We start from the raw sequence: 13,122 nt of genomic DNA on the forward strand, positions 1-13,122 counted from the left end.
CAATTAAGCAGTTTAATATAATAATGTTTATATTTCAGAGTTTTATAAGGCCATTTGCTATTCAGATATGCCCCGTAATACTCTCTTGTCAGCATGCGGACTCTGCCCCTATATGAAATATGCCCTGATCAGCTATAATTTGAGAATATTTTGAAGGGTGACTTTGAATGTGTAAAAGGCCTGAAGTTTAACATTACATTTGTGTTTTCAGTAATAAATCCACCCAGAAAGGTTATAGCACCTGTAAAAGTTTTCATTTTTGCTTTAACCAACCTATTTATTTTCAAAGAGGTCAAGAAGACTACTATGGATCGATAGAAAAACAGGCACTGTAATTAAAATGCTAATATTTAACTCTAACAAGGTGGCCCTTTAAGATCTTCACCATATTACAGCAGGCTAGTAAAACATTGACCACATATTGATGTCAAGGTTGGTTTGTTTGGTGAACATATGGATGCTATAGGTCATTAGCAGTGTGTGACATGGAAAGCAGTTAATAGACTAAAACTATATTGTTTTGTACAAAATCAGATCAACCAACTGACATAAAATGGTTTTTGCCAAAAGATTTGCTTTATAAATAAGAATAACTTATGCATTTATAGTTGCTTTGTATTACTCTGTAAGAATTATATTAGCACATTTAATGTTTTACTTTTTATTTTATTTTTTATTTTAAATGTTTTTTATTTTAATTATTTTTACTTTTTTAACACAATTTTTTTTTGTATGTAATATACTTTTTTTCAATCCAATCAATTCCTGATAAATAAAATCAAGTCCTACATCTCCCCCCTTACCCCAATGCATTATGCATCAGTAAATCAGTTGCATCCATTTACTTTAAAATTGTTATTTCTGTCTTCCCTAGCTAGACCAAGTAATGATGATGCTGTCAAAAATTGAAGCACTTTTTCAGTTGCAAAAATGTTGTCTTTATGATAGTCATTAGTGTCAAATATCTGGGTTGTTGTATTCATGTACAAGAGCAGACACACATGGCCTCAGGACTTCTGTCTCATTTTATCCCGACACACATCTGGATTCTGGAATTAGAATTTATTGCCTGCTGTCAGAAAAGCAACAGTCCAGGATTCTGGTTTCCCTAAAGTAATTTTCACAAGCCCAAAATGTCTCAGAAAACTTGAGTCTCGTGTTGATATGGCCATTAGCCATTCAGAGCGCTGGTTTACACAGCAGCTCCTGAACATGTGCAGGAATGCGAGGTGATCTTCAAAAGCTCCTCCTCTTCTAAGCTTGTCATTATTCTGTCATGATCTAAAGACACAGTTTACTCTTTGAATAGTGAAACTTGGAACAGTGGTTCTCTTTCTATGTCTAAATCAACCCAAAGAATAGGTTCACAAACTAAATGTTATCCACTAGAAATGCATGTCACACCAAAACCATACGTAAGGTGTTTTCTATTCCTTTCATGTGCACCAAAGACAAGAGGGGTTTTGTTTCAACTAATAACAAAGGCACCATTTGAAGAACTTAATGATGAAAATGTAAGCCCCTAAAGGACTTTGATCCTTGTTTGATAAATAAGACCATGTGGCTGTGAGTTATACTTGCTAGTCTTTTACAGGAAGTTTACAAGTCAAGTCATGGTTCAAAACATTTATTTTTCAACATTAAAGCAGCTTAAAGTTCTAGAAGTTGACATCATCCTTTGTTTCTGTAAATGGTTACAAAACACACATTTATGCAGTAGTATAATTAACTTTTTTGTTTTGTTTTGTTCTCTTTTGTAAGGAGTTTGTTTGGCTGTCTTGTCATGCTGTTTTGTTTTAGCTTTCTTTTCATGCTGTTCTGCTTTTGTTTTTTGTTTTGGTTTGTTTGGCTTTCTTTTCATGCTGTTCTGCTTTTGTTTTTTGTTTTGGTTTGTTTGGCTTTCTTTTCATGCTGTTCTGCTTTTGTTTTTTGTTTTGGTTTGTTTTGGTTTGTTTGGCTTTCTTTTCATGTTGTTTCGTTTTGCTTTCTTTTCATGCTACTGTGATTTATCTAACAAAACAAAATCATCTTCCGTATGATGAAAAAAGGAGTTTTTTTTTTTTTTTTGTCAAGAAACACACTGTCCTTACTTATCTATATTTAACAAAGCAGAATCGCTCAGAGGATGAAGTGTGTTTTGTGTGTGTTGGCAGGAAGGGTCTTAAGCTGTCCAGCTGTAACCTCACACCTTTCCCTCCTCCTCATGACATGTCAGCACATAGAGTCTGTGATGTTTCCATGTCTAGCTTATCTTCACAACTAGCTAAATATGTCTGTGCTGAGTGATATTAGCATGAGTTCGAAGGTTTCTATCCATAGTTCTTCAGGGCAAGCCTTTTGATCTCAGCCAACAATCTTGAGTTTGATTACTGTATGCACTCATAATCATCTGCAAAAAGTATCCAGTGTTGTTTTTTATTTTGAGTTCATTTTATTTTATTAAAATTAATTTTCTCTAAAATTTCACTTTGCGTCAACTGCTGATAACATAGCTTTTTATTTTGGAGAAACCTAAATTTGCAGTAGTTGGCATGGCATTCCCATGTCTCGGGTCAAAACAAGTGTTATCCTCTTGAGTCTAGTATAAAGTACTTTAACTTATTGCTGCCTCATGGGTCTTAAAAAATCTTGTTTTTAGGGTGTTCACATATATATACTTTTTTGTCAGTGCATTCCATACATAGTAAATTACATTCTTAAGAAGGTTCTCTGGGAACAATAAACAAAGGGGTCACTTTCTATTAAAACTGGGGAATTTTTACTAGCTGATGAATGTACATTCTTATTAAATCTAAAGGGTTGTATTTTGGTTCAGGATATCAAAAAGTCCCAAATATTCTATAGAGAGCCAGCTGTCTGTTTTATTCACACATTTTCCTCCTGAAACAAAAAAGTTATCTCACCAAAGATACTATATACAGCCAAAAATAATACTTTCTCACAGTATTTCACAACTAAAGTCAAGACTCACTGCTTGATTTTCATCACAGCTGTCAATGTTGAACACTTTACACTACAATATTTGTTTGAGCAGACTAATAAAGTGCTTTTTAACCTAGTCTGAGCCTGCTGCCCATCCCTGACCATTCACTTTTGTATTGTTCTTTGTAAAGTCCATTTATATTGTTTTCCTTTCCTTCCACAGAAGAAAGCGGAGTGTCACTGTTACAGTTAACTGGCGATCCTCCACCTGATGGCGTCACCAAAACCTTTGAACATGATAACAGCCCCAGCTATATGTTTGGCCCAAACGCCAATGTGGGACAGTCAGCTGCGGCCCACCTGCCCAACCCTTTCTACCGTGATTTCTCCCTCATCTTCAACATAAAACTCATGTCTGCCAAGCCTGGTGTCATATTCTCCATCACTGACCCAACCCAGAACATCATGTATGTTGGTGTGAAGCTGTCGGCAGTGAAAAACGGCAAGCAGGAAATTATCTTCTACTACACTGAGCCTGACTCGCAGAGTTCATATGAGGCGGCCAGATTCACCGTGCCCTCAATGTCTATGACCTGGACCCGGTTTTCCATCAGTGTTTTGAATGAGAAGGTTTCCCTCTACTTCAACTGTGACTCAGATCCTCAGGTCATCAATTTTGAGCGGTCCCCAGATGATATGGAGCTGAATGCCAGGGCTGGAGTATTTGTTGGCCATGCTAGTGGAGCAGATCCAGATAAGTTTGTGGTACGTACAAGGACCCTACTTTGATATCAAGAAAACTTATTGAAAAACAAGTCCAATTAAGGTTAGCTTAGGCTAGAAAAGGGAAAGTGCAATAAAGATCTCTGTGGTTGAGTGACTCCTGCATGATTTGATTGCTCAAATTGGCCTGTTTAAAAAACCAACATACAATCTGTGGTTGTAAAACAAAAGTCCACTCATCTTTCCTTGTTTGAGTAGAGTAGTTAATTGCTTTAAGAAACCACAGGGGAGCAATTAGCTCCTGCTAGCTTTGTGTGCCGATGTTTAGCAGCTGACCCCACAGCTTGATCTCAAATCAGTGAAAACCAGTGGACCGCTGCCCTATTCTTTCCTCGGTATTCTTTGTTTTATTTGTATCCTTTTTTTTCTATTAAACAAATTATTTATCATTTATTTGTAAAAATATATATATATTTTATTTATATGTTATATATATATATATATATATATATATATATATATATATATATATATATATATATATATATATTTATTTTTATGTTTTATGATTTTAATCAAATTATTAATATTTTTAATTAAATTTTTGTGTTATTGTTTATTAATTAATAAAATGTGTGTGTATATATATATATATATATATATATATATATATATATATATATATATATATATATATATATATATATATAGTACTTATGTATATTTATTTTAAAATTTAATATTTAATGTACTTTAATTGGCTACATTATTTAGTCTTTATTCATATGCCTTGAAATAGCATGATTAAACATAAATCATCCAGGAGTAAAGAAATAAATATGTTGCCAATTAAATTACATATAAAAATACATTAAAATGTAAAATAAATATAAATACAAATATAGCACTATAAACAAATAGCTCATATAAGCCAGCAGATTCTTTACCAGCTGCTGTGCTACTACAATAGCCTAACTTATCTGTGAAGTAATGTGATTGAATTTCCTGCCTTGTGTCCAGCAGTTATGCAAATGCTTTCAAGCATATTGTTCAATTACCATAGTGAGGCAACTAAGGACAGTAGGAATGCCTCACATTTCCCAGAGCTCATAATGTCCACTCAAAAGCAGATGGATCTTGTTCAGTTCAGTATGACTCCTTGTTTCATGTGGCTTCCATTTCCTGTGGGAACTCCACCATAAGGAGATGGCCATCATAATTACAGACCTGATTAGGCAGGATATGATTGCTATTCCATCCCTCTCATTAAGAGCATGTGCTTATCTGCAGAACTGTGGGGGCAATCAGGTCTGTAAATCTGACCTTGTGTTGGGGATGTAAGAGGGTCTCGGCGCAGGTCACAGCATTACACAAAAGGACAATTAAGCCATCTTAAAGCTTCCTTCACTGCATTCTGCTCCTAAACCTTTGACCTTAGTTCGTGAGACATGAGAGGGGAAGTCCTGTCAGATCTTATTACCCCAGGAAATATTAGGATGTTTATGCTTTTCTTAATGAAAATAAATGGTCACCACACCAGTCATGCTCCAAAAAAATGACATCAAGCACAACCAAAGTACCATAACAGTAGTCCATACACTATATTTCATATGATAGCTTTGTGTGGGGAACAAACTAAAATTTAGCCACCTTATTAGTGAGTAACGGCTTAAATGTTTGTCTTTTCCTCCTCAAAGTTATCATATGGCTTCAGAAGACTTAAAATGAAGCAGAAATGGTTGTATGGACTATTTTTATTGTGCTTTTTGTTATTTCTGGAGCTTGACAGATCTTGGTCTTCATTTATTTTTCATTGTATTAGAAAAAAACAATGTCAACATTCTGCTAAACAACATCTTTTGAGTTCCACAGAAGAAAGTGAGTCATAGAGGTTTGGAACAATACAAACCCGATTCCAAAAAAGTTGGGACACTGTACAAATTGTGAATAAAAAAGGAATGCAATAATTTACAAATCTCATAAACTTATATTTTATTCACAATAGAATATAGATAACATATCAAATGTTGAAAGTGAGAAATTTTGAAATGTCATACCAAATATTGGCTCATTTTGGATTTCATGAGAGCTACACATTCCAAAAAAGTTGGGACAGGTAGCAATAAGAGGCCGGAAAAGTTAAATGTACATATAAGGAACAGCTGGAGGACTAATATGCAACTTATTAGATCAAATGGCAACATGATTGGGTATAAAAAGTGCCTCTCAGAGTGGCAGTGTCTCTCAGAAGTCAAGATGGGCAGAGGATCACCAATTCCCCCAATGCTGCAGTGAAAAATAGTGGAGCAATATCAGAAAAGAGTTTCTCAGAGAAAAATTGCAAAGAGTTTGAAGTGATCATCATCTACAGTGCATAATATCATCCAAAGATTCAGAGAATCTGGAACAATCTCTGTGCGTAAGGGTCAAGGCCGGAAAACCATACTGGATGCCCATGATCTTCGGGCCCTTCGATGGCACTGCATCACATACAGGAATGCTACTGTAATGTAAATCACAACATGGGCTCAGGAATACTTCCAGAAAACATTGTCGGTGAACACAATCCACCGTGCCATTCGCCGTTGCCGGCTAAATCTCTATAGGTCAAAAAAGAAGCCATATCTAAACATGATCCAGAAGTGCAGGCGTTTTCTCTGGGCCAAGGCTCATTTAAAATGGACTGTAGCAAAGTGGAAAACTGTTCTGTGGTCAGACGAATCAAAATTTGAAGTTCTTTTTGGAAAACTGGGATGCCATGTCATCCGAACTAAAGAGGACAAGGACAACCCAAGTTGTTATCAGCGCTCAGTTCAGAAGCCTGCATCTCTGATGGTATGGGGTTGCATGAGTGCATGTGGCATGGGCAGCTTACACATCTGGAAAGGCACCATCAATGCTGAAAGGTATATCCAAGTTCTAGAACAACATATGCTCCCATCCAGACGTCGTCTCTTTCAGGGAAGACCTTGCATTTTCCAATATGACAATGCCAGACCACATACTGCATCAATTACAACATCATGGCTGTGTAGAAGAAAGATCCAGGTACTGAAATGGCCAACCTGCAGTCCAGATCTTTCACCCATAGAAAACATTTGGCGCATCATAAAGAGGAAGATGCGACAAAGAAGACCTAAGACGGTTGAGCAACTAGAAGCCTGTATTAGACAAGAATGGGACAACATTCCTATTCCTAAACTTGTCTCCTCAATCCCCAGACGTTTGCAGACTGTTATAAAAAGAAGAGGGGGTGCCACACAGTGGTAAACATGGCCTTGTCCCAACTTTTTTGAGATGTGTTGATGCCATGAAATTTAAAATCAACTTATTTTTCCCTCAAAATGATACATTTTCTCAGTTTAAACATTTGATATGTCATCTATGTTGTATTCTGAATAAAATATTGAAATTTGAAACGTCCACATCATTGCATTCTGTTTTTATTCACAATTTGTACAGTGTCCCAACTTTTTTGGAATCGGGTTTGTATGAGAGTGATTAAACGATGGCTGAATTTTCCCTTTTTAGATCAATTATCCATTTAATGAGACTTGTATGTTAGCCATTGAATGTAGAAATGTGTTGTTTTGGAGGATTGTATTGAATGTTATCCCCATCTGCATTGAAATTGTGCCAAAAATCATAAAAAGGAAATCCCACATGGAAGACAGATAGCAATGTGTTTTTAAAGCAAGATATCAGGCACACATTGTTATCTGACTGCCAACGTTTCTGTCGTGCAAGGCAATGGCAATAGCAGTGGATTCAATCTCTAATGAGCAGCTGCCATTCAACATGGACTGCATGTCACCACACCTTCCATGACCATCAAAATAAGCTTACCAATCTGTGCTTGTGCATTCTAGGGTGTTATCGGTGATCTGAGGGTGGTGGGAGACCCTGGGGCGGCTGAACGGCACTGTGAAGAAGAAGAGGATGACTTTGATGCGGTAAGTTGTCTAATGAGAGTGTCTAAGTGCCTTTTCACACCTGGCTCATTTGGAGCATTTGTTTTGGAACGTTTTCTCCCTTAGTTCGGTATGTTTAGACATTTGAACACAGCAATCACGCTCAGATCGGCACCAAAATAATCGGTCAGAGATCGCTTGAATGAGGTGGTCTTGGCCTGATTGAAAATGAACTCTGGAGCAGTTCGGTTGTGGTTCTCATTTCGGAACTATGTGAAAGTGAACCAAACCAAGAAGAACATGCAAAATTGTAACATTTTAGATCCTGTTTAAGCAAATGATATACAGGGCTGAAAACGCCCTAAGTGAAATAATCATTTTCACTTGAGTCATGCCTCAATTATGTTTCAGCTAATTGGGAATGGGAAATAGCTACATAAATGCTTCACAGTACAGCTACACAAACTCTGTATTAAGTTGAGCGGTTCTAAAATGGGTGATTAAACCAAAGAAAAGCTAATGCAGTGAAGTGAGAAGCACTGAAATTGTACCCTGGGAGATCAGTGGTAAAAAGCAAGGTCTTTAAATACCCGCATACTCAAACAAGTGGAAAAAGGAAAGCTTGTGTGTGTTCATTTTTAATGCTTACCCAGTTATTGTGTAGTCTTTATTTTTTTTTATTTTTTTAGAGACCAGTGTAAAAGGAAAAGATTGCCTGGTGCATTGTTTTACCCAGATGACTCATCTTATATTAGATGCGGCATCATTTTACATTTATATTTATGCATTTGGCAGATGCTTGTATCTAAAGCGACTTACGGTGCATTCAAGGTATAATTTTCATCAGTTCTTTGTTTCATGGGAATTGAACCAATGTCCTCCCAAAGCCCTGCCAAATTAGATAAATGTACATTAAACACAACCCTTAAAGGTATAGGTTATCCCAAAATGAAAATGTTTTCATCATTTATTTCTTCCTTGAAATACAAAACAAGATGTGAAGACAGAACGTCTGAGATCTTTTCCAGACGACACAATTTCATTTATACCGCTAAGCTCCAAAAAACATCATGAAATCATCACAAAAGTTTTTCCATGTGTGGCCTATATCCACGTCTTCTGAAGCCACACGATAGCTCTACAGTACTGAATGTAAGGAACACATTACAAACAAGAATCAGTGATGTTTAGTGTCAAGTACAGTACAGTCCAAAAGTTTGGAACCACTAAGATTTTTAATGTTTTTAAAAGAAGTTTCGTCTGCTCACCAAGGCTACATTTATTTAATTAAAAATACAGTAAAAAACAGTAATATTGTGAAATTTTATTACAATTTAAAATAACTGTTTTCTATTTGAATATATTTGACAAAGTAATTTATTCCTGTGATGGCAAAGCTGAATTTTCAGCATCATTACTCCAGTCTTCAGTGTCACATGATCCTTCAGAAATCATTCTAATATGCTGATCTGCTGCTCAAGAAACATTTAATGTGTACAATTGTACAAAATATTTGTGTACAATATTTTTTTTTCAGGATTATTTGATGAATAGAAAGTTCAAAAGAACAGTGTTTATCTGAAATCTAATCTTTTGTAACATTATAAATGTCTTTACTGCCACTTTTGATTGATTTAATGCATCCTTGCTGAATAAAAGTATTCATTTCTTTAATTTCTTTTCAAAAAAATAAAAATAAAAATTCGTACTGACCCCAAACTTTTGAACGGTAGTGTATAATGCTACAGAAGCTTTGTATTTCAGATAAATGCTGTTCTTTTGAACTTTCTATTCATCAAGGAATCCTGAAAAAAAAAAAAAAGTACACAACTGTTTTCAACATTGAAAATAATCATAAATGTTTATTGAGCAGCAAATCAGCATATTAGAATGATTTCTGAAGGATCATGTGACACTGAAGACTGGAGTAACGATGCTGAAAATTCAGCTTTGCATCACAGGAATAAATTACTTTGTCAAATATATTTAAATAGTACTTTAAAGTATTTTAAATTGTAATAATATTTCACAATATTACTGTTTTTTACTGTATTTTTAATTGAATAAATGTAGCCTTGGTGAGCAGACGAAACTTCTTTTAAAAACATTAAAAATCTTAGTGGTTCCAAACTTTTGGACTGTACTGTATGTCAAACCTGGCACAAAGCATCAAAAGGTGCCATTTATGACTTTCACACAAATCTAAAAGTGATTTAAAGGATTAGTTCACTTCAGAATTAAAATTTCCGGATAATTTACTCACCCCCATGTCATCCAAGATGTTTATGTCTTTCTTTCTTCAGTCGAAAAGTTTCTTTCTCCATATAGTGGACTTCACTGGGGACCAACAGGTTGAAGGTCCAAATTGCAGTTTTAATGCAGCTTCAAAGGGCTCTACACGATCCCATCCGAGGAATAAGGGTCTTATCTAGCGAAACAATTGGCCATTTTCTAAAAAAAAATAAAAATGATATACATTTAACCACAAATGCTCGTCTTGCACTAGCTCTGTGATGCGCCACGCATTACGTCATCATGTTGGAAAGGTCAAGCGTGACGTAGGCGGAAAAGTGAACATGCAAAGACTAAATCAAACGCCCTTTACAAAAAAAGGTAAAACAACAATACTTCCGCCTACTTCACGCTTGACCTTTCCAACATTATTACGCAATGCGTGGCGGATCGCAGAGCTAGTGCTAGAAGAGAATTTGTGGTTAAAAAGTATATACATTTCTTAGATGACATGGGGGTGAGTAAATTATCAGGAAATTTTCATTCTGAAGTGAACTAATCCTTTAACAACTCAGGCAGAGAGGAAGATTATTGGACATTATGCTTAACACAATATGTGAAAACAATATGGGTTTGGAATGACATGAGGGTGAATAACCGTTCCTTTAAAAGAGTACCTGGAGTGTTTGTCAACTGATTGCTATCCATCTGCGGCCGATAGGAATTCACTTCCATTCATTTCAAGAAAAGAATGTGTCACCTCAAGTTAGGTTTAAGCTTTAATGCCTATCAGTTTGACCCCTGACGTACTACATGCCTTCCAGTGGTCTAGAAAACAGTGTGATGAAATGTCCCTTTCTCATTGTTAACACTATAAGAGAATTTACGCAGTTTTCCGTTCGCCCTCAGAATCTGCAGGGATCAGGTGATTTTGGAGCAAGTGGAGATGGCGACCGACCACCATCAGTCCAGGTATTACCTTCATTTTCCTTGTTATGCTTTGGTTGGTAACCATGTGACGCTGAGCTCACATTTGTAAACTTCTTGTGATCGGTTTAATGTCCACATTCAAAACATCTAATGATGATCTCAAGGTTCCGGGCTATTTACAGAGCTGCGGCCTGTGAGTTCTGGCAGATCTGTCGTTGTACACTTGCTCTTCTTCTGGGGGAAAGTCCCGGATGAACGCTATTATCTCCAGACCAATCCCAGATGTTAAAACCCATCTTCCCATGCCTTGTGTTACTAATCCAGAAATAGGCCATGTGGAAATTGAAATGAACCCTTGCTACTGATGTGTGAGGCCCTGTCTGAGCATGCCAGAGCTAATTACAATGGAAAGAAACCAGGTGGCTCTTAGGTGTGGACCGCAAAGATCGTCTTCCATAAGAGTCTGCTTTTTTTGTGCGACTGGTTTATTCATCAGTGCTGAAGTTTAGTGCAATTTGAGAACATTTAGGCCATTTTTCATTTTGTGTTTGAATTTTATGAGTAAATTGTACTTGTTTTGAAGTTGCTGTTTCTTTGTATTCACTTACAAGAGTTTATTGGCATTATAGTTCTTTAAACAGCTGCTGCCAAGCATGCAGGTACTAATTTAATTCTAACCGAGTAATTTTAAATTACATGGCTTTTGTTTGCTTTTACAGTATGCAACGCATTTTAACATGCTGTGACAGAAACAGAGACAGCATTTTCCGAAGTGCTGTAAAGTAAACTTTCATTTGTCTTACCGTGCAATTCATTTTGAAGGATGCCACATTCCCCCCTGGGACATTTTCCACACTTGTTTCACAACCAATCCAACTCTGCTTGGATGTTAGAAAGTGCATTTGAGGAGAGGGCATCTGGTGGGCATGCATTCTTGCAAGCTGTGTTGCATGACTGCCTTATGTGTGTGTAGGCCTAATTTTGTGTAATCCAATTTTATGAGATTATTATATCTAGTGGAAGAGAAGTAGTCTTGTGACAGTGTGCTAAACACAAGTTTGACTTCATTTTCAGTTTGACAAAATTGAATTTTAGCATGTCTTCAGTGCTCAAGTTTCATTAGTCTTTTTATTTCTATCTGTTCTCATAATAATTAAGGTTACCTAGAACGAAATCACATTTAAATTTAAGCATTCGGTAAATGATTTTATTTGAAATAATTTTGTATTCTTTTCAAATTTAATGAAACACTATCAATGCAAATTATAATATATAAAATAACAATTTGAGTGAAAAGTTGAAGAGTGAACAGAAGTAAAAATTAAAAATTAAAATTAAAATTAAATTATATATATGTATGTTGAAAGTGTTGATAGCTCTTTTTTTTTTTTTTTGTCCAAAGGCCTTAATAATAATAAAAAAAACAAAGATATGACACTAGATCTGTTTTGTTAAATCCAAAAGGGTTTAATTATATTTTGATACATATAAAGGTATTTTAAAGGAATTGAAGTGTCAAAAGGTCATTCGGTTTAAGCGTCCAAAGGCCAATAGAGCCATTTCATTTGTGATTAAAATATCTTAAATGTAATAAATGCATTTATTTTTTATTCTGGCATGATTTTATAACATCATATATTAACGTAGTGCAGAATGGTATTAAAATTATGTGTAGAAATCGTTGCTTTGTTATGATTCATAAAAATGAATTTCATTGATGTCATTCGGAGTAACCAATAAAAAGGGACCATTTTGGATCAAGTCATGCGATCAATATCATGTGACAGGATGTGAGATCATTCAGACACCTGCAAAGGACCACATGGTCATGAAGCAAAGTAACTAACTTTCTTTTAACTATTTGAAAAATTCATGTTTTCACTTGCTCATGCGCATGTTGTAATATTTTAAAAACTTGTACTAAAAATAAAATGTTTGATTGTCCTTTTGCTAGCTAGCTAGATATCAGCCTGTTAACATTGTTTGAAAATATCGTCAGTCGGTATAACCAAAATTTTGGTTAAACCGATTGACTTTTTTGGTGACAAATTTTGTCCTTCTTGTAAAAAATGACAAAAGCTATGTTAATTGATTATAAAAAACCATAAGTTATGAAATTAATATAAATCTTTATTTTAAAATCTTAAAACATTATTTTAAAGTAGATTAATAATTTTGAATCAGTTTATCTCACTCTTTTGAAGCAGCATATAATCTAGACCAGGATGAACGGGACACAAAGGGGTGCTAGTGGGTAAATAAATAACTAAATAAATTTGAATTTACCAAATTTGACATTAAAACATTGTAATGATTTCCAGATATTTTTATTTTTCCACAGTATAAATTAATAGAATTTAAAATATCATCATATTTTGTGGAATCAAATAGTTTAGAACCCTCA

General features: G+C 35.2%; 1 protein-coding gene across 6 annotated transcripts in view; it reads left to right on the forward strand.

The window, feature by feature from the left end:
* col18a1a (collagen type XVIII alpha 1 chain a) overlaps window positions 1-13,122 on the forward strand; it is a 95,947-nt gene that overhangs the window by 61,143 nt on the left and 21,682 nt on the right. For all 6 annotated transcript variants that reach the window (XM_048194443.1, XM_048194439.1, XM_048194440.1 and 3 more), the window contains 3 exons: window positions 3,146-3,687; window positions 7,515-7,598; window positions 10,698-10,760. In XM_048194443.1, coding sequence (XP_048050400.1) covers window positions 3,146-3,687; window positions 7,515-7,598; window positions 10,698-10,760 — 689 coding nt within the window. The remainder of the gene's footprint in view (window positions 1-3,145; window positions 3,688-7,514; window positions 7,599-10,697; window positions 10,761-13,122) is intronic.

Source organism: Megalobrama amblycephala, linkage group LG6, assembly GCF_018812025.1.
Source record: "Megalobrama amblycephala isolate DHTTF-2021 linkage group LG6, ASM1881202v1, whole genome shotgun sequence".
Taxonomy (NCBI): Eukaryota; Metazoa; Chordata; class Actinopteri; order Cypriniformes; family Xenocyprididae; genus Megalobrama; species Megalobrama amblycephala.